The sequence below is a fragment of the Malurus melanocephalus genome, unplaced genomic scaffold (assembly GCF_030028575.1).
Source record: "Malurus melanocephalus ecotype Western Australia unplaced genomic scaffold, MMel_1.1 scaffold_352, whole genome shotgun sequence".
Classification (NCBI taxonomy): Eukaryota; Metazoa; Chordata; class Aves; order Passeriformes; family Maluridae; genus Malurus; species Malurus melanocephalus.
Genome location: NW_026623584.1, coordinates 235817 through 258852, shown reverse-complemented (window position 1 = coordinate 258852; position 23036 = coordinate 235817). Strand labels below are relative to the sequence as shown.

At 38.5% G+C, this 23036-nt stretch overlaps 1 protein-coding gene across 1 annotated transcript in view; it reads left to right on the top strand.

Moving 5' to 3' along the window:
* The window catches only part of PALLD (palladin, cytoskeletal associated protein), a gene marked incomplete at its 5' end in the record, with an annotated part of 143027 nt that extends 122006 nt beyond the window's left edge, over positions 1-21021 (top strand). The window contains 8 exons of the mRNA XM_057378286.1: positions 1044-1265; positions 6138-6287; positions 10177-10271; positions 14813-14945; positions 15920-16127; positions 16835-17000; positions 17741-17874; positions 18846-21021. Of these exons, the coding sequence (XP_057234269.1) occupies positions 1044-1265; positions 6138-6287; positions 10177-10271; positions 14813-14945; positions 15920-16127; positions 16835-17000; positions 17741-17874; positions 18846-19018 (1281 nt within the window). The remainder of the gene's footprint in view (positions 1-1043; positions 1266-6137; positions 6288-10176; positions 10272-14812; positions 14946-15919; positions 16128-16834; positions 17001-17740; positions 17875-18845) is intronic.
* Between the last annotated feature and the right edge of the window lie 2015 nt (positions 21022-23036).

Sequence of the window (23036 nt, the reverse complement as noted above, 5' to 3'; positions counted from 1 at the left end):
TGAGCATTATGATTAGTTCTGTAGCTGACCATAGAAACACAACACACAATTCTCAGAAYAGAGCAGTGACAGAGGATGGGGATGTGAAAAGACACTGCATGAGAGGCATGTTCTGTCTTAAATACAATTAGGGTCAGAGACAATGGACAAAGGTAATTTGAAAGAGTGTCTGAATTTCTSTTGACTGAGAAGAGCATTGACTATTTTTTTTTTCCTGCTTCTGAGCTATTTTACATCCTGACATTATCACTGTCATCACTAAGACTCCRAGCAGGAATTCTGTACTGCAAAGTAGATAGTTCAAGAAAGCAAATAACAGTGTATATCACAATAAATCACAGCAAATTCAAACAAGTGGTAGTGTTTTACACTTGATGAACCTTTCTGCTCTTTTTGCTATATTGTCAGTACTCTTACAATAAATTTTATTTTTAAGGAAGAAGGGATACTTTTGGCCACACAAAGGGAGCCATGACAACAGGAATAGGGGGAAACAACAATCATGGACTGCTGTTGCCATTTTCTCTTATTTTTTTCCTCATTTTTTACAGGCAACTGTAAACAAAATAATTTTATCCTTCTGGTTCAGCCTCTGGTACAGTTCTATGCAAATAGCAGATGTGAACCATATGGTCTCCTAGCCATCTGGAAACAAAACCCACCCTAAATCTGTCTGTACCCGCAAGGAAATATTAGTGTGTTTCTTTTGTCTTTATGAACTGCCTCAGAATACTCTTAGAGGCTTTTTTGAAAAATGGAAAGAAAGCAATCAATGACTTTCTTTCCTTTATAAATTAGATCTTAAGACAACACGAAATACAGTTTTTGCCTTATACCAGATGTCTCGATTGTTTCATAGGAAAGTTATTGGAGACATGGATTTTAGTGGTTTTCTTCAACAAGATACAGTTTCCTTTTATATGTAAAAACTTAATGGATTGTTAAAGATCAGAAAAATAAAAAAAAAAAACCAAACATTAGGAACATATCTTCCTGAGCAATGTGTTCAAGCTGGACACTAATATCTACCTCTCACTTGACAGGAATATAAAGTCTCCAGCTTTGAGCAAAGGTTGATCAGTGAAATTGAATACAGGCTGGAGAGATCTCCTGTGGAAGAATCAGATGACGAAGTGCAATATGGAGATGAACCTACTGATAACAGTATGTCACCATATTTTGAGATAAAGCTGAAGCACTACAAAATCTTTGAGGGAATGCCAGTCACATTTACATGCAAAGTGGCAGGAAATCCAAAGCCAAAGGTAAGAAAAAAGGATAAATGTTTCTAGAATTTCTCTGAAGAGTTCTGTGATGGTACTTTAGCATTAGGCTCTGGACTATATGGGCTATATCTTACAGGAACAGGAGACATTCACATTTGACAAGAAAGACTCCTATCTGGCATAAAATGCCAAATCTCTTTTGTCATAATTGGAGTTATTTAGTCAAAAATCTTACTATGAGGCTTCTGCTCTCAGTTACTCCCTCCTGAGAATTTTTTCTCAGTTATTTTACCTGGAAGTAATGCTTCTGTCATTTTCAGAGTTACCTCCAGGGTATATCTGTAGGACAGAATGCAGTGCAATGCTAGAAAGTCCCACATGAGCTGCCACAGGAGTCCCAAAAATCCCCCTCATCTTGCTAGCATGGGTAACTAGTTCAGGCATGGCAACATGCTGATGCAAAATATGTGTGTTCTAGTTCAGGAGCCAGCGTGGTATCTCTCATTCCTCAGCACTTACACACACTAATAAGACTAAATTTTACTGGAATTTAGAAGAAGGCATAAGAAAATAACACAAGCTTCCATATATCCCAACAGCAAAATGAGACATGATGGTGAGGTTTTAATGATGAACTTCTGAGGAAGGGTTGGGTTTGGGAAGCATTTCCTTGTAAGCAAATGTAAAAGTACCAGTTGTGTGATGTCAGTAGTCTGGAAGAATGCCTTCCTTGGGTAAGATTGCATGTAACCATTTCAAAACTTGCTTGGCAATCAATTGACTCACTATGCAGCAGGCAAAYAGCAGCAGCTTCTTCAGCTCCCTTGCCAAAGCCGGTGCCTTCCCCATGAGATCCTTGCAGCTCTTAGAGTGACCTCTCGTGGATAGGGGCTCTTGTCTTCTGAGACAAGATCAAAGATGCCCAACCTGTTGTATATGATCTTCACAGCAGCACTCAGATCCAAATCTCTCATCTAGTGTAAGTTTTACGGGTATTGAGGATTTTGTACAGAGATAAATACAAGTGACTTTACATGCCCAATGCTACATGTGTATGATAGTGTACAAACTGTTAATTGAAAAAAAAAAAAAACAAACAACTTTATCAGGTAGCAGAGAAAGAACAACAGAGAACAAGGGCTACATTTACATCAGCAAGTAGTGCAGACCAGAAGAAGCAAATCTGTGGAATGCAATATCCATCCCTGCACACATTTCAGAAGGTTTTACTCCAGGCTAGCTCTAATCTCATCCCACAGACTGAAGCAGATGCAGCATATTAGATGAGTTCTTGGAGCACATTTTCTGGCTTAGTTTCATCTGAAAGGAATCCAGTTCTGTGTTCCAAGAGCACAACATGATGTGAACCACTGCAAAGTAAGTGGGGTTGATCAGTATACTTATATCAGAAAAGTACTCCTGCTTTACCCTGAAGACACACACTGAGAAGATAAGCCCAGTCTGACTGAAACCAAATTTTCACGTCTAGCATGACTTCTGAGATGACCGTAGGTAAGAGTCTGTTGTGCTGAACAAGGGTGAAAGACAAATGGGTCTGTTGCTGGCAGAAATGCAGTGTGTGCAGAGATACTCCTTCTGCCTGAGGCTTATGACTAAGCTGCTAGATAACCTATTATGAGTCAGCCTTAGTCAACTTCACCATTCCCTAATTTCCACAGTTTCCAATTAAGGTGTAGTTTCTCTGTCTGATTTAAGACAGATGAAAGAGGATGTCTCCTTTCCCTCGCTGGGGCAATAAGGATTGCACAGCCAAGAAACCCCATTCTTAGTACTTCCCCCAAAGCTGCCTTTACAGAGGAGCATCTGATGTGAATGCGCTGTGACTCACARCCCCTGTTCTGTTTTCCTGCAGTGTCAAAGCAAGCACATTAAGAAGTGATTTGCTCTTGCACCTGGAACTGTGGGCCTTTGWTGCATTCACTGGAAGATGCCTTGTGTGATTTGTTAAGTTGCTTGGGATGGAACCAATATCAGTCCCCTTGTATGGCTACTTGTTAGCTGGGCTTTGCAAAGGCCAAGGCTCTATCTCCCCCTCATCTTCAGGGCATGCCCAGACAGCAATTGTGAAAASCTCAGTGGCTGAGGGCTGCCCTTTTGCTGTCATTTGTTGAAGCTGGAAGTGTTGCTCGTGAATATTTTTTTTTTACTTTGGCAGATGAAAAGCTGGAAATAATTTACTAACTCGAAGCTCCTCCCTTCTAAGTATTCTGTCAGGTCTGCCAGGGAATGGCTTAGGGAAGGACTGTAGTGTTTCTAAAATCTGGCATTCATTACAAGGGATTTTTCTAAGCAGGGTTATTGGCTTGATTATTTTTTCCCCTGAACTCGCCATGTAAATTGAATACTGATGTGAAAATTCCATCTTCATATATATGACCTTTTAAATCTGAGTCTACTTTTCGTTACAACCTTTGGTGTMATGTAAAACTATTTTCTCATCAAAATGAGAAACCTATGGTGCTACAGGAGGGACTATGGAATACCTCTTTTTACGGGATCATTGCTCTTCAGAATTAGGGCAACGCCATGCAAGAGGTTAATTGAGACACAAATGTTGCATAAATCTCATACTGCTCACTCTTCAAATGGCTGAATATAATTCTTGGTGATTAAAAATGACTGTGCTGCCCAAGATCACACCCCCCTTTGTACTATGTATCCCATTGTATTGCTAGTCACTACGCACTGGTTTCTGAAAATCTGGTGCAAATAGAAGCAATCCAGATCCAGTGTTCAGTGCTTACATAGTTTAATGGTACATTTATTAAAATTATTCTAGAAAGAAAATACTCTACTGCAAGGGCCTTTGTCTCCTGCAGTGGTAGTGTTTTACTTATTAACTCCATGTCAGATAAAGGTAATATTAAGAATTTACTGCTCATATGGGATGCCAGTGTTTTTAAACTTAGTCGAAATAAGTATTGGACAACATAGGCATGATGTTTGGATAGCTGGTTCAGTTAATATTTGTGTGTATTTCCATGCATGTCTCCTGATATTTCTGATAAGTGTAGTGTTATTTAATAGTTACTACTTAATGCAGTAGATTTCCAAGCAACATTATGACACATGTAAAGCATGCAAGTTCAAACTCATTTTTTTTTGCAGCTCTGTTGTTTTAGCACCCATTAGCATGTGTATATAAGTGATCAAATATCTCTTGCATCTCCAGTAAGTGCTCTGTCAGCAGACAAGAAGACATGACTAATCTTTTGTTAGGACCACAGAGTCTCTGCAAGGCTGCTGACAGACAAAATGGGAAACAAGTATAACCAGCTATTGAGGAAATGAAATCATTTCAACTTACGCATGATGCTTGTTAGTTATAAAAATCATACACAGTAATAAATTTATTGTGAAAATTTACATTCATTTTCTCAAAAAAAAATCTCCCATTTTTTGTGAAATTCAAAAGTATATCCTTATTTTTCCCCCCAAGTGAGTGAATTGCAAGTTTCAATATGTTGACACATATGAAGAAACCAGCAGATTAAACCCTAACAGGAATGGAATAATGCTTTGCTTCATCACTTCATTTTCTAACTAGAGAGCCATCACTCTTTCCTCACTCATAAGACCTAAATTTGCACTTCAAGAATGAGACTGAGCAAAATGTGTGTGTTTCCCTCACGCTAAATAGTCCCMGCAGGACCAGCACAAATACATTGTACTTTGTATGAGCTGACCTCATAAAAATGGCATAGGTATCTGCACAAGTGTTTGAAATTCTGAACACAACTGATGTCATGGTGCAGTACACATTTCAGAAATGACAAGTAAATAATGTCCTACTTAAATATGGGTTTGGGCAGCTGAGTACAGCCTTCCTAGTATAACATTTTTCAGATATCCCTGTGTGTGTGTTCATGCATACACAACATTTACTTTTGATTCCAGCAGATAGAAGTTTGAGATTTTACATTATTATAATAATATTTTTTTTCAAATCCTGAAATCCAGGTCAATTTTTTCCCTTCAATTTGAGGCACTAAAAATAYACATTTTTTCTGTAATTCATGGATTACTATAAGATATTATCCTGCATACATCATTTCTTTGGCTCACTGAAAGTATATCTTGGGTCAGCCAGAGAACAAAATTATGTATCAAAAGTACTGGAAAAGACCTCTGTTGGATAGCTAATGTAACTGCTCAGTGCAGCTTGGAGCTGTGCTGGCGTTGGCATGCAGTCATTAACGGATGTCAGTGTGCTGGTTTGCTTTGAAGCATTTCCTATTACTTTGCAAAGCTGTCCACTGGCGTAGCTGGCCTGTCACACCAGGGTGACACTGTTAGTTTCAATCATGTCTTTACGCTGAGTTGGCCCCTCCACACATTGAGCTGCTCACTGCCAGCGGGAGCAGCTCTATCCCCTCTGGCATTTTGGTCCAGTCCAGTCAGCGTAATGGATATGGGACAAAACGGTGTTTCAACAATGAGATCATTGCTTCTATTTTATTCATTATTGAATTAATTAAGCCTATCATTATCTGGGTTTATGTTTTTATTTTCTGAAAAGAGAGCAATAGCATCCTTAAGTTCTTTCTGCAACCTCTTCAGATTTAAGCAAAATAAATATAAAATTAGCAATCTTCTCTGAAATAGAACTTTTCTTTGTAATGACATTTAATTTCAGTTCTTGAAATGTTCAGCCCTTATGCACTTGTACATTTTGTTGGAAAATGTTCAGGCTGTTCTTTCTCTTTGGTCCTCAGATAAACTCGTAACTGTTAGTGAAAGTGGCTCATGGAATGAGGAGTTGATTAAAGTGGTTTTCTTTTAATGTTTACCAGTGTTTTTCAGCAGTTAAGATTTGCTAGTGCTATTAATTGAGAAATTATGACAATGAGCACCCACCTCTTACCAGCTGTACCTTGTTTTTTCCTGCAGATTTATTGGTTTAAAGATGGGAAGCAAATTTCTAAACGAAGCGATCACTACCGAATTCAAAGAGAACTTGATGGAACTTGCTCACTGCATACTGCAGCCTCCACCCTGGATGATGATGGGAATTACACTATTATGGCTGCTAACCCACAGGTAAATGAAGGTTTGGCTCCAGAGCAAACATCCTTCTGGACATAAATCTTCAGAAAACTATCTCATCTCACATATGCACAATTTAATTAAATTATGAAGTCACKGTAAAGTATGCAAGTTAGATTTCTGTTTTCATCTTGCATCAGTAGGGTGGGACCTTTCTATCTCCAAGGGATTAGCAACTCAACAGCAGTTTTTTTCCTATGGTTTGAGGTTTCAAGGGGGAGGGGAGTCAGTTTTAATTACTCTTCCACTAGTTGTTTCAGCTGATAACATCTCAGTATTCTAACTGAGCATGGAGAGCACATTTATATAAAAGGAGAAAAAAATCCAGTTTACCAGCAGAAGTAACMGAGTCCAGTGATTTGATTTTCTTTTGTTGATGCTACTCACTGACTGAGGCCAATTTTTTGAAATGAATGGGAGTACATCACACCTTGACATGCTTACATTAGGCAGATTGCTAGTCTATAAGGTTAAAAAAAAAAAACTAGCTCTGTTATGTGGCAGAATGGTGTCCTGTGTTGATCTTATACAGTGTTTTTCCGAAACACAGAGTATTAGTGGTTTAGCATTGTCRTTTGCTCTTTGCAGATTCAATAGAAGAGCTGAGGTACACAGCACATACCCACCAGTTCATTAGACACAGCTAAACTTACAGATCACTTACCCTGTTCAAGTAGCTTTTTCAATCCTCTTTTCCTACACTACAGCAAATTGAGGGGAAAGAGTTGCATGTGAGAAACTGAAGCAGTAACATAACTTCTGGGATGTAATGAATTATTTTCTTCTGTAGTGCCAAATATCTTGCCAAGATTAGGCCTGCAAGCAGAATCACACTGTAGAACAACAAACTGTATCACTGAGACAGAGTTTAATCTAAGCTGGAGTGTTGTGCTCTGTTATTCACGTTGCTAAGTTACTTAGCACGACACTGCCCTTTCGGTCTCACTCTTTAACTTGTCAGTCCCGCTCATACTGCAGAGGTCTTGTGAATATAAGGGGTTGTACACATGGCCAACACACAGAGAACAGCTTTTAGTAGATTCTACAAACTGCAGTGCTTAAATATAGGTAGTTCGGTTATTATTTCTACATATATAAGTAAGAGAAATAGTAATGAAATAGCACAAACCCATGGACTTGTTCAAGCTGAGAGTTTTTACACATAGATGGMATTGTTACAATACTTGGTACCATTTAAATTGTAACAATTCACAACAGGTTTAAAAGTATATACATGCTCAATGCAAGAAGTGGCTCCTGGTCATCTTCATCCAAGTGTCATCCTAGTGCATGCACAGAGTTTCACTGTGTACTGTTACTGTGTAATCTGGAGTCTTGGAGAACTTGGTGAACAAACTGTCTTTGTTTCTGGGCACTGTACTCTGTCCCTGAATATTTACAGCCCACTTTTGAGCATTAGTTGTCCTGCATAATGCTCATTCAATGACACAAGTGACCCAGGTTACCAGTTCTGGTCATTGATGGCACTACTTTGTTAGTGGGGTTTTGGATGTACTAAAATGAGCTAGGTTTGTGAGGTTCCCAGCTTGGAGCTTGAAAAAGCAGCTTTGTTAAATGACAAAATTCTGCATTTGTGCTTTTTCCCCCCTCTTTGGAGAAGAACCAGAAGCATCTTCCTCTGGCTCCCTAAACAAAACATCTGCGTTTCACCAAGCCCATTCTAATCTTTTTTTTTTTTTTAATAGTGTAATTCCCAGGCAAACATACTTATCTCTTCTACTATTTGCTTGCTTTTACTATGCATTTAACAGTACAATGGAGGCAAAGAAGGGCTGTGAGTTAATATACTAGCTTTCCATACTCAAAGATCTAGATTCTAATACTTTTAAGTCATCTTGAGTGGAAATAATTTTGGCAAAGCCTTCTCAATTCTAATGGAAAGTTGTCCACATCTCAAAGCTATCACAAACTTAGACAAATTTGGCAACCTTTCCTTAAAAAAGGGCACTACTTCAATATAAGGGAGCTCACATAAGAACTCTGATAGACTTGTAGATATTTGCTAGGCTGTTGCTGTGTTTTGGTCATTGCTATTGGAATCACCAAACTCTGAAGCAAAAGGCATGCTTTCAGCTGATAGAAATTGGTTTTATTAAAGCAAAGGATTCAGTTCATTAAAGCTCTGCCAATTCATGCCATCACATGACCGGGCCTAATACAATAGGATTTACGTGTGTAAAATGCCTTGTTGACAGACTCTGGAGATTGTCCATGGTAGTTAATAAGGCCAGCCCTATTGCCCACTACATAAAGTGCAGTGAGCTGGAATTAAAGTTCTGACACACCACTGGGGTTTGTTGTAAAATTTGCCATAGAAGTTAATCCAAAGCAAATGGACCCTGGGCCTAGACAAACACAAAGCCTGGCCTGGTTAAGGCCTTTAGTTACAGGTCACATCCCTTAACTGAGCTCCTTCCATAWGCTGTATGGCTCATGTTGAGTTCTTATTTTCACCTTCTTTCTTTTTATCCCTGCTTCTTTGCACTACACACCCACATCCTCAGGCTGGAGTTCCCTTGATTTCTAGGACATCTTCTCATTAATTCCTTTCCAATCATTGCTTCCTTCCTCTTCATCCTGTAACTTYTCCAAATTCTTTGGCTTCCTGCTTAACCTTCCCTATCCAAATTCCTTATTGCCCTTTTGTGTTTCCATTTGTGACACCATCATGTATTGAGATATGCAGAAATGATCCCAAAATATGTGTATTCATCACCTGCCAGAAAAATATTAATATGTAGTGGTGCCCAAAATAGAAATTCATTTGTTCCAGATGTCTTTAATAGTCTTGTAACAAGAAGGGGAAAAAAAAGCTTTTACATAAGGAACTGCTGTGGGTCTTTCACAATGGCTTATTTTAATGCAAGGATTTTTCTTGCAGACTAAATGGGTCATGGGAATAGAAGTGGGACACAGATTCTAACAGTCTAGAAGTAACACAAAAGTTGTTGCTATTTGAAGACTGCTTGTGAGCCCAGTGAAACTGTTTTTTGATGGGTTTTGGATAGTTCCTAAAGAACTGCTATTTGCAACCCTGCAATTACTGTGATAAAAATACTTGTCACTTTTATGCTGACAGACCCGAGTGTGGAGCTCACAGCTTAGAGCTGAAATATGCTGCAAAGCTGATGTGGATGTGGCTTTACTGCTRCTGGCCCAGGGGGCAGAGCTGTTATTTATTAGGACCACCAGATGCTTTTACTCCTTACAAGGTGAATTCCACAGAGCCCTGAATGCCAGCAGGTCTGGCTCCAAGTAGTCCCATCCCAAATCCACTATGATTAGTGCTTGTGGTGGACAACCTGTCAGTAAAAGAAAAAAGAGGACCAAATCCACCAGAACCATGTTTTATTTGTCATTCATTGAAAATAAGTTGGCTATCACCAGTGTCTGTCAGTGCAGCTGAGCTTTTCAGTACAATTCCTCAAACCAGGCTCACTCTGCAGAGGGGACCTGTTAAGTACTTGTCAAATTGTTTTGGTTTTTACATTGATGGGGTTTTTTTTGAGCTGTGGSCACACCAGATCAAGTAGATCAATCCACTTTGAGGGCAGCACCCTGTTGTTAACTGCCAACAATCACCATGGGCCATTTCCAGGACCTTGAACTCGTCCTTTTACCCACTTGCCATACACAGGGAAACCTTTCACAATAATAACAGTCAAAAAGGACTTGATTGCCAGTGGTACTCACAATCTTTTTAAAAAAAAACATGAATGTATTATGGTCACAGTCATTCCAGTCTGTTCCATGTTAGATCGGAAATTGATAAAATGGGTGGGCAAAAAAAGAACAGATAGGGTTGAACATTTATTATTACATGGTTTAAGTCTTTTAATGTTCCTCCTCTCCATCACAACAGGGCAGAGTGAGTTGCACGGGCAGGCTGATGGTTCAAGCTGTAAATCAAAGAGGCCGCAGTCCTTGGTCACCTTCAGGTCAGCCCCATATAAGAAGGTATTTGATACTTTTTTTTCCCTGTTAATAATTTGGCCTCTGCAAAGTAACTGTGGTAAGATCATGAATGTAAAGTAAGCAGAGAACTTAAAAGTATGGCATTCAGGAAGAAATGTGACCTCTGCTGTCTGAAAATTGCTGCAGAGCTTGCACACTTAGAAGTATACGCAACCTCTGAAATGACATGACTTTTATGCATCTTTAATTTTCCTTGTCTCCTCTTCCTTTCTTTGTGGTGTGCATTAGTTACTCTGTATCTCAAATTGCACTTTAAGCTGTTGAGGAGGCTCTTGTCACTTAGGCTTTTTAAAAATAAATAAAATAAATAAATAAAAATATTTCACCTGATTAGGATTCTACCAGGAATCTCTGTCTTCTGCAGCTTCTCATTTAAAGAAATTTAAATTCATTTAAAGAAACAGCAGAAATAACTGCTTGCCAAAGAGGTTTATCAGATTTACATGTGAAATATTTCAGTATTTAATATGTTGGTTCAGGGTCTTATAAGGAATTATGAGTCAGAAATAAAGTATTAAACTTATCTTTGGTGAGCTTACAATTATTCATATACAAAGCTTTGGGTTATGTTTTTGGACCATAGAAGGGAATTTTCCATTCAAATAATTTTCTTTCTTTACCCAAAGCATTTATGAGGCTCTTTCTTTAGTACAGCTTAGACCGCTTCAGATGATACAAAAAATTTCATTTCAGTTACCAAAACTGCTTTCAAGGGAGTGTGAGGGCTCTGGTTTTTGCATTCTGCTGTAACAAGGCTTGTGCTTGGCTAAATGGTCACAACAGCCACGGAATCTCAATATTGCCCAGCTAACATATAGAGTACATGTAATTGTACATCCAGGGAAGGATTTCTGTAACAGTTAGTAGTGGTACTACTATGTACTGTAGAACTGCTGCATGCAAAACAGGCTCTCTTCCCCCCATATTGATAGCTATAAAGTGCTAGGAAGTGAGGTTGGTTGTTTAAAAGATCTTGACAGTCTTATTCCTGCACAGCACAAACTGTAGCCCTGAAAGCATGTCCCAGCATTTCTCTGAGATGGCCACCAACTCTGTCTGCAATGTGCCCCCTTAGGCCTGCTAAGCCCAAAGCTCAGAGTGCCCATGGAGGAAACAACCTGCCTGGGCTGCACTGTAACAGACAGAAAAAGCTGGGGCCATCTGGTGTAGCCTGTCCAGTCACTAATGCATTTGGCACCTGTAAAGAATGGGTAAAAAATGGAAAGTCCTTGTTACCCCTGAAGGGAAAAGCTGCCATGAAGAATCAGGTTTCARCTGAATAAGTCAGTGCCCATGGGGTGACAAAGGGGAAAGACCTTTAAAAACAACAACAACAGGAAGGTAGGAAGGGGTGAAAGCATCCAGCAGCTGCCACTCCTGCCGGATAAAATGTCTCTCTTTCTGGGATGGACAGAACCCTCAGGTAATAATGGAGGAAGCTCTTTTCAATCTCTCCAAATGCATTCAAAGTCCAAGGCACTTATGGCTGGTATTTTATTGTCTAATGGAGACAGGCACTCAAGCAGCTGCTATTGCTTTGGGTTGGGTGTCCAGTGAGTAATGGATTATAAATAAGAGATTTCCATTGAGCAATTTAATTAAAATTAGGGCAGTTATTGGGGATTCTTATTTCCTGTAAACTTACCATGTGWAGGGCCTATCCCATTATCTTTGCTCCGGAAAAGCACTTTCTGTAAGCACTCACACTATCTCTGTTTAGTGACAGTTCCATTACTCCTACCTGAGGGTTCACCCAAGACTGATGAAAGGGAAGCACATAAAACCTTCCTAGGACAGGCTTTTCTATTGTGATATCCCAAATTACTGTGTTCCCTCATTTACTGTGATATTTGTCATGTCTATTGCCACACACTTTTGATAAGTAATATTCCTGCGGCATTTATTATTTCTATAAGCTTTTCTGCTTGAGAGCAATAAAACCTTTTGTTTATTACAAATGCAATTATTAGTTTAATGAACTTTATGACTTGTTACACTGTTGACAGGCTTTTTCCTGAAGTATATTTAATCTTTTACAGAATGTGTTCTGGCAGAACTCTAGGGTTTTATTTCACTATTAATGTATTTTTCTGAAATTTGCTTTGCTGACAAACATCACCTTCTTAGCATCACTTGATGTGGGTGGCCATTTTTTAATTTTCTGATGTGTACAAAGCTTGGACTCAATCCCTTAGATGACAAGATGCTCAACAAATATTGTGTCACCTAAGCATGTCAGCCAGAGTCCCAAATAATCTTAAAATGCATGAGACTTAAGGAAGATTTAAAAACTAAACATCCCTATCACCCTGCTCTCAGTTATGGGATTAATTTAAACTTAATCTCCTTTATTCCAAATTAGTGATCATTACCATATGGTCAGTCATAAAGTCTTCCCCAGATTCTTGCTCACTGAAATTCCCAGCGCAGTGAACCATACCAACCCATGGTGTCTCCCCTGGACACATTTAGTACATGATGTCAGTTCTGAAACTAATCTGTGCGATGTGATGTCCGCCTTGCAACTCTAAAGAGCCCACAATGGATCCAAGTGTATTCCAGTCTGTTGCAATTTGTCATTCCTAGACATCTGAAGCACTTGGCTCTACGAATTTCATTATTTCAAAACCACAAAATGTTTCAGAATTAAAATGACCCTAGTTTCACCTCTCAAGGAAAAGGTCTAAAATATAGTCTGTGATTTTAGGGTAAGCTTACAAAGAGGTAAAAAGAAATGCAACATCTGTGTCACAAATTCTTAACTTCTTGGTTTTCCATTTTATTTAGCAAAAATTCCACCCCCACACACCTCCCAGTTTTGACCAGAACTGCCTTTTCCTGCAGCTGCAGCAATGARATGGTGGCTTTCACACTCCCGTGGTGCCAGTTTGCCTGTTTGGCACAGCCTCACAAGAGCTTACGAAGCACGGACTAGATATCTACACAACTCCCCCCGCCCTCTCCATTTGCCTTTAGTTTATAGCTGTGGGAAAACTATGATCATTAAAAAGTCAACAGTAATCTACTAATAAGAGATAATACCATAGCGAAGGTGATGCCTGGCCAATTCAAACAAAACAAAATCAGGAAAAGGGCAACAGAGTAGGACAAAATAAATCAAATTCAAGCAACTGTAATTAACCRCAGCCTCAGTGAAGCAGAGCATGCAGCTGGAGTGTTTTATCTTCCATGCAGTAGTACAGCATCTTGTTTTCCAAATATAACCATTGAGAGTTTCAAGATTTTTTTGTTGTGAATGATTTTAACCAAGAGAAATGCCCTTGGGTAGTAGAAAATGCATATGGGCACCTATACTACAGCAGGCAGCAGCCAAAAGAGAAACATTAGCAAAAGTTAGCAGAACATGAGACTCAGAAGAGAGAATTTCACTGCAATGTGTCATTGATAAATGTGGTCTTTGGAGGATATTTGCATAGCTCCTCTTCCCTGACACAGGATGTTGCCATAGGCAGCAGCTGCCTCTAGAATGGAATCCACTGGAGCTGATCAGGCAAGGACAAAAACAGATACAAAATTTTGTTTCAAGATTCTCTTATAACTAAAATCACACAAATTGAATAATCTAATTTCAATGGCAACAAAAATCTAGTGGAATGAGGAACCACTTAGAAAAAGATTTGGTAGATTAAATTAACAGGCAAGAATAGCCAGTGCTGAAAATGGATTAAATAATATCATGGAAGCTTAAGGTGATTGATACTGTTTCTGGGGACAGGAGTTATTTTTCTTTCCTTTTTACTATTTATTAAACTGTTTATGATATCTTTGCAAAAAAAAAAAAAAAAAAAAATCAGCAACCAAAGTTCTTCTTATTGCTCACAACAGAAATTCTCACTTTTTTGATTCCACAGTTGGGTTGCTTTGAAAATGTTCAAGAGTATCTCATACAAAAAACTGTTAAATGAGGAATAAATATATCCACATCAATTCAATACACAGAATTTTCTGTACAGTCGTCACTAGTGCAGAATGAGAAAATATAAGCCTATAAAAATCTCTTCTCAATTGAGATGAGTTAGCTTTTAGATGCCRTTATTTTCTGAAAGGGAACCGTGATTAATGAATAGTCCATTTATTTTCTAGTGTAATCAGCAGTAGTGAGGGGATTGAATACACAGGACACWAGAAATGGGGAACAGAAGGTACATGCCAAGGCCTGCCAACTTGTTTTATTTGCATTTCAGTGATTTAAAGATTCTCTAAMCAAAAATACTATCATTTATAAAATTAATTAATATTACAAGCAATTAATCTGTAGCAGTATGGTTTTATAGGTCACATTTTGTCACAACATGTGAATTAAATCAAAGAAATTAAATAACTGTAGTGTCACTTATCTCAGTTTGGGCCGAATGCTACCAGTGTATGTATGTAAAGTTGGGTTGATTATGGTACAGGTCAAAGAAGTTGTGTAAAATTCAAAGCAGTCTTRTAAGTGATTATGGTTCTTCTGATTTAGCAGAGAAAAAAAATAATTTACCTTTATTTCATGTTATTTTAAGACCACGATCTCGATCAAGGGACAGTGGTGATGAAAATGAACCAATTCAGGAACGATTCTTCCGGCCTCATTTTCTGCAGGCTCCTGGAGACTTGACTGTTCAAGAAGGAAAACTATGCAGGATGGACTGCAAGGCAAGTGTCATGCAAAGGGTAGCAGCAGCCTTTTGATAACATCAGCTGACTCAAAAACCACACTSGTCTCTTTTCAAAGCTATTTTGCCTAATGGCAGTTTCGGCACCTGTTAGTAGGGTAATTAATCTCATTGCTTATGAGTGAGTAAGTGGACAATAAAAGTTTGCCTCCCCTCTAGTGAAAGTGCTTCAGGCAAATCTTAGAGGCCACAGTAAACTGATTTATAGAATTCAGCTACACTGGGATGTGGAGGGAAGCAGCACACACTATAAAGATAATGTGTTTCTACACTTTAAGTCCTTTTACTGCTTGAGTTTTCAACCCCAGTTTGAAGTTCCAAACACTATAAGCCTGATTTATGACTCTGCTTAGCAGAAATAATTCAGGCTTGGGTGACTTCTGTTTACTTTATGCTGACCTGTCTGGGAGAAGTTGTTAGCTCTCAAGAAGTCCCCTCAGCAAGTGGCACGGCTTTCAAAGGTACAAGGCTTGTTCACGTAGACCAAGCATTAACTAGTGYAGGTGGTGCTGTCGCTAGGGTACACCTAGGTGGAATGGAACTTCAGAGGTCATTAGTCAGCTCACATCTTTTGATCTGCAAGTTCTCCAACAAGAAGCTAATCTAGAAAGCTAATCTTCTCATTCCACCTGAAGAGCAAACAATAAAAAAGACAAAAGGTGTCACCCTGCCTTTTGTTTTGCAATATATTATTATTTAGCTTCTAGCCTATCTAAACACTGATCTTTTTTCAGTCGCGCCCATGAGACATCATGGAATTCAGGGAGTTGGCCAGAAAGTAAGTAAATGACTACAACTGACTCAATGTGTAAGTCAGGACAGAATTAGATCTTTAAATCTTTTGGTACACCTGCAGTAGCAAACAAAACCAAACTTCCCTGAAGTAACAAGTCAGGAATCCTCCAGCGTTTCATGTGGCTAAAACAATTTCCCATTATTCTCTTTACACTCAAGGTTAGTGGATTACCAACTCCAGACTTAAGCTGGCAACTCAATGGCAGACCAATTCGCCCTGACAGCTCTCACAAAATGTTGGTGCGTGAGAATGGGGTGCACTCCTTGATCATAGAACCAGTCACATCGAGAGACGCTGGAATCTACACGTGCATTGCCAGCAACCGAGCTGGTGAAAATTCTTTCAGCCTGGAGCTCACTGTTGCAGGTAATATCTTCATGGTAAGCTTTCAGGCTGAGTACTGCCAGGATAGCATGAAAAAAGAAAACATGAGTGATGTCAAATGACACGTTGAGGGGTGGGGAGTAGAAAAAGGAAACCTGGCAGTAACAGAACTAGAGTGTATTTATAGATGAGCTATTCATGTTACATTGTGGCATAAAGTGACTGGCACGTAATGTCTGTGCATGCAGTTAAGAAAAGGGGGCTGTTGGCCCGAGGCCACAAAGCAGACTATTTCCCTGGATGTTTCTTTGTAATGACAATCTGCACAGACCCACTCCTATCCCTGGGCACCCAGCAGGATATGGCTTGTGCATTTCACAGCATAACAGTCTAACGCCACTGCAGTTTTCTGGTAGAGCAGTTCCTTCTTCAGTTAAAAGTCATACTTTTGTGATATATGAAGGTATATGATTTTTACCAAACATAATGCAGCCAATTTATGTAGTTGTCATGCTCTACATTTCAATTATTTTAGGGAAGAATCAGCTTTTTGGCACTCGTTTTTCTCCCTGTTTAAATAAAGATAGCACTGTTTTCTTCAGAGGAACCAGGACTGAGCTTCGTGACTAAAGACAAACTTACATTTCCTGCCACTTAGGTCTTTCATGATTGTTTTTAGCACACTGCTGAAAGAAAGGCTATATTTTCATAGACAAATGTCAACATAACTGCAATCTTTATTTTCACAGCCAAGGAAGTACAAAAAGCACCTGTGTTTATAGAGAAGCTACAAAACACAGGTGTGACTGAGGGATTCCCAGTGCGACTGGAGTGTCGAATCTCAGGGGAGCCATCTCCTCAGATATTTTGGAAGAAAGAGAATGAGTCACTTACATACAACACCGACCGAGTGAGGTTAGACTGACTTAGAATAATATCCCTATGTGTAACTTCAATGATGATTTATCCCGTAAAACAAATAAAAACCTAAAAGGTCACATGAACACTTTGTGTAAAAAAAAAAAAGCATCTCATAAATATTAACTAGTGATTGTGATAATTTATGACAYCTATTCAAACTCGCAGCCAGCCAGGTGGCTGAGCCAGAAACAAAATGTTACTTGTTTTCTATCATTAGACTTACACAACTCTCTTTGCACTCTAAGCAAGAGGAGAACTTGCTTTACCCTTCCAGAACCAAGACTACAGAAATTTGCTGGTGAAAGTCAAGGTTCAAAAGGAATGCTATGTGCTTTTCAGCAGAAACGCTGATTCATAATTCTGCTGAACAGTCAGCTAAGATTCAATATTTTATGTTTCAAGATCTTCGAGTTTTTTTTATCCTTTCCACAAAAAGCCTGGGTAAGATCTGTTGTTCCTGCTACTCCAGATGTCTTAATCTGTAACTGGAAAGGAAAAGTTGCTTCATGTGTTTTTTCTTCTTAGATTTCAGTAYGGGATATTAAACTGTCAAATTGTCAAGCATACTCAAGGCTTTATTGTCTACTTGCTAATTTCAGAGAAAGTTCCATTTTAATTAAAAGTGGACTCCAATCAATCTGTAACTAAGATTGGGTCAGTTTATAATGACATTCTAAAATAGCCTACACTGGTTTGCCATTTAAATAATAATGTTCTAYTTTTCTTTTGGTTAGCATGCACCAGGATAACTACGGCTACATTTGCCTGCTTATTCAGGGCGCTACAAAGGAGGATGCTGGCTGGTACACTGTTTCAGCTAAGAATGAGGCTGGGATTGTGTCTTGCACCGCCAGGCTGGATGTTTATAGTAAGTGGTTTCAATTTTCATGATCATATTAATCCCCCCAAAAACAACAGTTCTACAAGTTTTGGATTGTTTACCGAATGGTTTACGTTGGTCTCTCTTTCTTTTGTTTATAGTTTCTCCTCAATAGTAAACATCCACTTCAAGACAACAAATGCTCTGTCAAAGTATATTTCATCATCTTTCAGACAGACACCTAAAGCAAAACAAGCATGCATGCTTTCTGTTTTTGCTTAGTACATTAAATATAACTAATTAACAACAGATAACAGCATGATTATATTATCTTTGTGGAACATTATTACTGTTGTTTTGCTGGCACTTCTCTAACCATTTGTATTCTTTTGTACTTTAGTCTGTAATACACCTGTGACAGCTGCCAAAAGTGTAGTAGGTGTTTTTATGGCTTTCTGCATAATTAGTTCATTCCAAAGCAGCCCCTTATGTAGTGAATGTTTTCATAAAGCAGTGTCTCTTACCAGTCTTCTCATAGCAAGAATTAATGGAGAGGGGGGAGGGGAGAGACTGATAAAGGATGGTTTCTGGGGTGGTGGTGGAAGTGAGGATTGTGAATTAGAGACTTGGCTCAGCGTTCTTCAGCACACAAGCGGCGACAACAGCAACCAGACCATTTCCTTTTATATGCAACAACTAACCCTAGAACAGGCCTATTTCTACAATGTAAGTGCACAGAAACAACCTCCTTGCTGTCACTCTTCTCAGTGGCACAAGGAAATGTAGAAAGCAATCCCAAAAATAAACAGACTGTTGTATTTACTTACATTTGAAGGTGAAACTAGATACTGAGAAAAAAATAAAAAAAACGCCAAGAAGTTAAACAAGTTTACCTTTGATATCATGGTTTTCTGCTTCTCAGAAATTAGTATCTCCTTCACAAAGGGTTGACTAGGCATCTGGCTTTGGTGCACAGCTCAAAAGGGCTAACATTTTTTTCTTTCCTTGTTAATCTATAGCTCAGTGGCAACAACCACCTCAGCAGACCAAGCCAAAGAAGGTGCGGCCCTCAGCCAGCCGATATGCTGCTCTTGTTGACCAAGGACTTGACATCAAAGCAGCTTTCCAGCCCGAAGCAAATCCAGTCCACCTGACAATGCAGCCTGGCCTGGTAGAGAGTGATGATCTGTAGATTCAACTGCCGCTTCCATCATTTCCTTTCAAAGCAGAAACACTGAAAGCCATTGCCTTGACCAATGATACTCCTACGTCACTTTATGCAAGGGCAGACACCTTCATGTACAAAAGATAAACAACAAACACAGTAACCATGTATTCCTTATTCATTATACCAAATTAGAAGAATAGATAGATTATTAATAGAAATGTACACATTGCACAACAAATCACACTCACCAGTTCCTTAACCTATGTTGCTTCAGAACCCTTTTCATAGAGGCCAAAATGCATCAGAGAGAAAGATTTTTCACTACATACCTTCGTAAGCAGTAAGTAAATGCTACACAATCTTAACGGTGCAAGATGTTTTCTTCAAGGGTTATCAACAGTTCTAAAATGGCTACGCATTCTGACAGCTACAATGAACAAGTGCAATATTATAAGAATAAAACAGGAAGGGACAAGGAAAAGAAATGCAAATACTGTATCTCTGCAAAATGCTTTCTATTCAACAATGGAAAAAAATCTTTCTTTCAATGCTATTAGTATGGACATCAACACCCTAACTTTCAATTCATCTGTGTTTTTCCTTTTTGCCATCTAGGAGGAGGCTTATTTACAAACATATAGCAAAGGCAGTCTAAGCAGAAGTAATTTAACTTCTGCAGGACAACAAAGAAGAGCTGACACATAGCAACAATCTACTCCCGATTACGCCTTGGTAACTAGATGGGGAAAAAATGCTGATAGTATGAACCACTGCAGTGAGTTACTGCAAGGGGTGGGAGGGGGACTGGACAAGAAGTTGAAACTCTTTGGCTTTTCTGACAGTAGTCTGTAATCTTGTAATACTCCCATTCAAGGTTCTGAAATTCTAAGGTGAGCTGAAAACTAGGGAGTGTATGGGATGTTTGACTGTTTAAAGCTTGTGTAATATGTATGAGGATTTTAGAAATGTATAGTAAGTGAAAAATGGGTTGAAACTGCAATATGGATTTTAAGTGACAAGTATACACCACAGGTGATAGGCTTGCAAATCTGAGGAAGTAGAAAAAATGAAGATAGGCAAAAACATCCAATTTGCTCTATTTGCTTTTGTTCTTAACGTAACATGTCTCTGGTAGATTTTTTTTTTCCCTTCTCCTGACTGTAGGCAAAGGACAGTTCTATTGAGGAGTAGAGACTGTGCACTACAGGTGAAAAGCCTGAAGGCTACTTTCAGAATGCAAAGCAAATCCACATGGCAGTGGAGCCCCACTTAGGTCACACCTGACTAGGTAGTTTTAAATTAGAACCAAATGAATTTCAGTTGAAGGGGAGGGAGGGAGAATGGATGGAAGAAATACTAGGCCTGACAAGGAAAATGAGTGTTTGATGGTACGAACTACGATACATGCTAGAAAAGGAAAACACTGTATTCCTTATATGAAGCACATATATGGTATCTTTCATTATTTATAATAAAAGTGTTGAAATCTTTTATCTCAGTTCATTTATTCAGAAGTCCTGTACTTAGGATATTTTTTTGTTGGGTTTTTTTTTTTTTTAATTTTGTAATTGTGTACACCATATATTGCATTACTGCTATACGTGTATTGCTTTGTAAGTACACAAAGTTTGTTTTGTTTTTTAGTGACTAATAAACTTTAGCACACAAGGTAGTACTATTCTGGTGCAGGATATGACTAGTGATGGGGATGGTTAATCTAGAGTAACGGCATAGTCTRACAAGTGGGAATAATCTGATTCTATTCTAGTAGTATGTCATATCTTTTGCCAAATTTTCCTCTACTGTGACATGCTAATTTACTTTTTTGTTTAGCTTCACTAGCATTATTTTGCCACTTTTTACTTGTATTTATAAAAAATGTATTATCATTACTTTGGACTGTTGTGCTGATATAATGTGGGTTTAACATCAATAAATATTACACAAATAGAAAGTTTTCTTTCTGGTAAAGATTAATAACTGTTTCAGTACTGTACAAGCATGCAAGTAGAAGATTTGGAAATTAAAAATATTATGGATACAGATTAACTGAGGCCTACATGCAGCATCTATAAAGTACTAGAATTTATCAGAATAGTCTGCTTGTGACCAGGAATCTTGTTTGAACAAAACAGAGGAACAYTACTCATAAATTCTGAGAAATTTGGAAAAACACTTTTTCCAAATAGAAGTACTGGAAGATACTTTTTTTTAATAGGTTAGAAAATACGYAGGTCTGTTTTGTGTTTCTAGTAATTGTAATATGCCATCACTTACAACTGATTCTAAGGGCATGGTCTGAGCACTGTTAAATTCATTTAAGAAGAGCCTGATAACAAAACAATATAAAAAATATTATTTTTTTTTAAAAAGGGGCAGATTTATTTATAAAATCCTGACTATTAACTAGTTTCTCCTTCTTTTCTCAATGTGAAGATACCAGGAAACATGCAACATKATCCATTTTTTCTTTTGGGTTTACAGTTCCAGGATTGCTCACTACAAACAGGCTTATGTCAGCAATTAAGTGAGCACTGATATTAATGGCAATACTGCAAGTGAAGTCAATGGAGCTGTGTCTGCTTACAGTACGTTTGTCTTTGGCTTGGGGGCCAAAAAACCGAGGGTTTTTGAGYTTGTTGAAGATGAGGTCATCATCACTTTTTGCCTCCGTATATATGTACAGACACACTTASGTTGTAAATCACATCTCTAAGCAGCAACATTGTTTTTATGAAAACATTCAGCTGTGCTGTTACTTAGTTACTGGGACTGTTTGGGTTTACAAATTCAGAGAGAAGCATGGCATAAGCAAATGACACTTCTCAAGCCAAAAACCAGAAATTCTTGGAAGCATCAAAGTAACTTTCAGAAGTTTAAACTCCTTACACATAGTCCAAAGATAGACAGTATGACCTGTGAGTGTACTTTCATCATCTTTTAAGACTAAGAAAAGGAGCCTTGACTTCTTGCAAGACTTCCAGTTTAGGTATGGGAAGACTTCAAATTATTTAGGAAGCTGAACAGTCCAAGCATATTCATAGCAGCCAAAGACGCAATGCAATGACATGCTGGATGACGACAGAAACTTCTGTCAAGAGGAGGTGCAAAATTCCACATGCATGAAGGTTTTTCCAGCTGCTCATATACCTAAATGCATAGGGCCTTTATCCTGCCGCTTTAAGGCAACAGTGACAATTAATGAACATACACAATTTTCTTCCATCAAAGCCAACTGGTGGTTGGGGGTCAAAACCAGTCCAACTTGAAACCCCATCTTATAAATCATTGTTTCTTTCTATATCACCACTTTCAAAGTCTATTTTAATTTACTCAGGGTGTATGCTAAGAAATGCCTCGACCCCCATACATGGACAACTACATCCTTACCTCTGCAAACAGATTTCCTATGTAAGTAGTTTATGAGATCACATTATCCAACATGCCATGATGCTGTGGGACCCAGCTCCCAAACCCACACTGTGCACTAGAGATAAATTAATTAATGGACTAGAAAGGCCTGCATGTTGGCTAATTCATTCTCTCACAATTCAAATGTATGTGCAAGGGGTAGAATTTACTGATGTTATCTCATTCTCCTGAGGTGACTGAAAGAAACGGCCTCCCCTCTGCATAGATTTTTTGTTTTAACAGAAGTATGAGCACATAAAACACATCAGGCAGATGCAAACACAGCTCCTGCCCCAAGGAATTTACATTGTATTCTAGACAACAGTATTTTTTGACTTATCCTAAAGCTTGCAACTCTAACTCAAGATTAAGCCAGTTTACAGCCTTAAACAGAACTGATTAAAGCATAAAATTATTTAATACTGCACTGCATCTCTAATAAAAATGTGTTTGGAACATAATGCTCAGTCATGTCTAGAGCAAAAAAGCCAGACTACAAGCAGCAGTACCTGTTCAGCAATGATCCCAGCAGCTATACAGAGAATGGAGAAAAATGAACTTCAGTTCAATACCACCTAGAACTTTTGTTCTTTGTAAAACAACTGCAGTGCAACAGGTAACCCTGGGGACT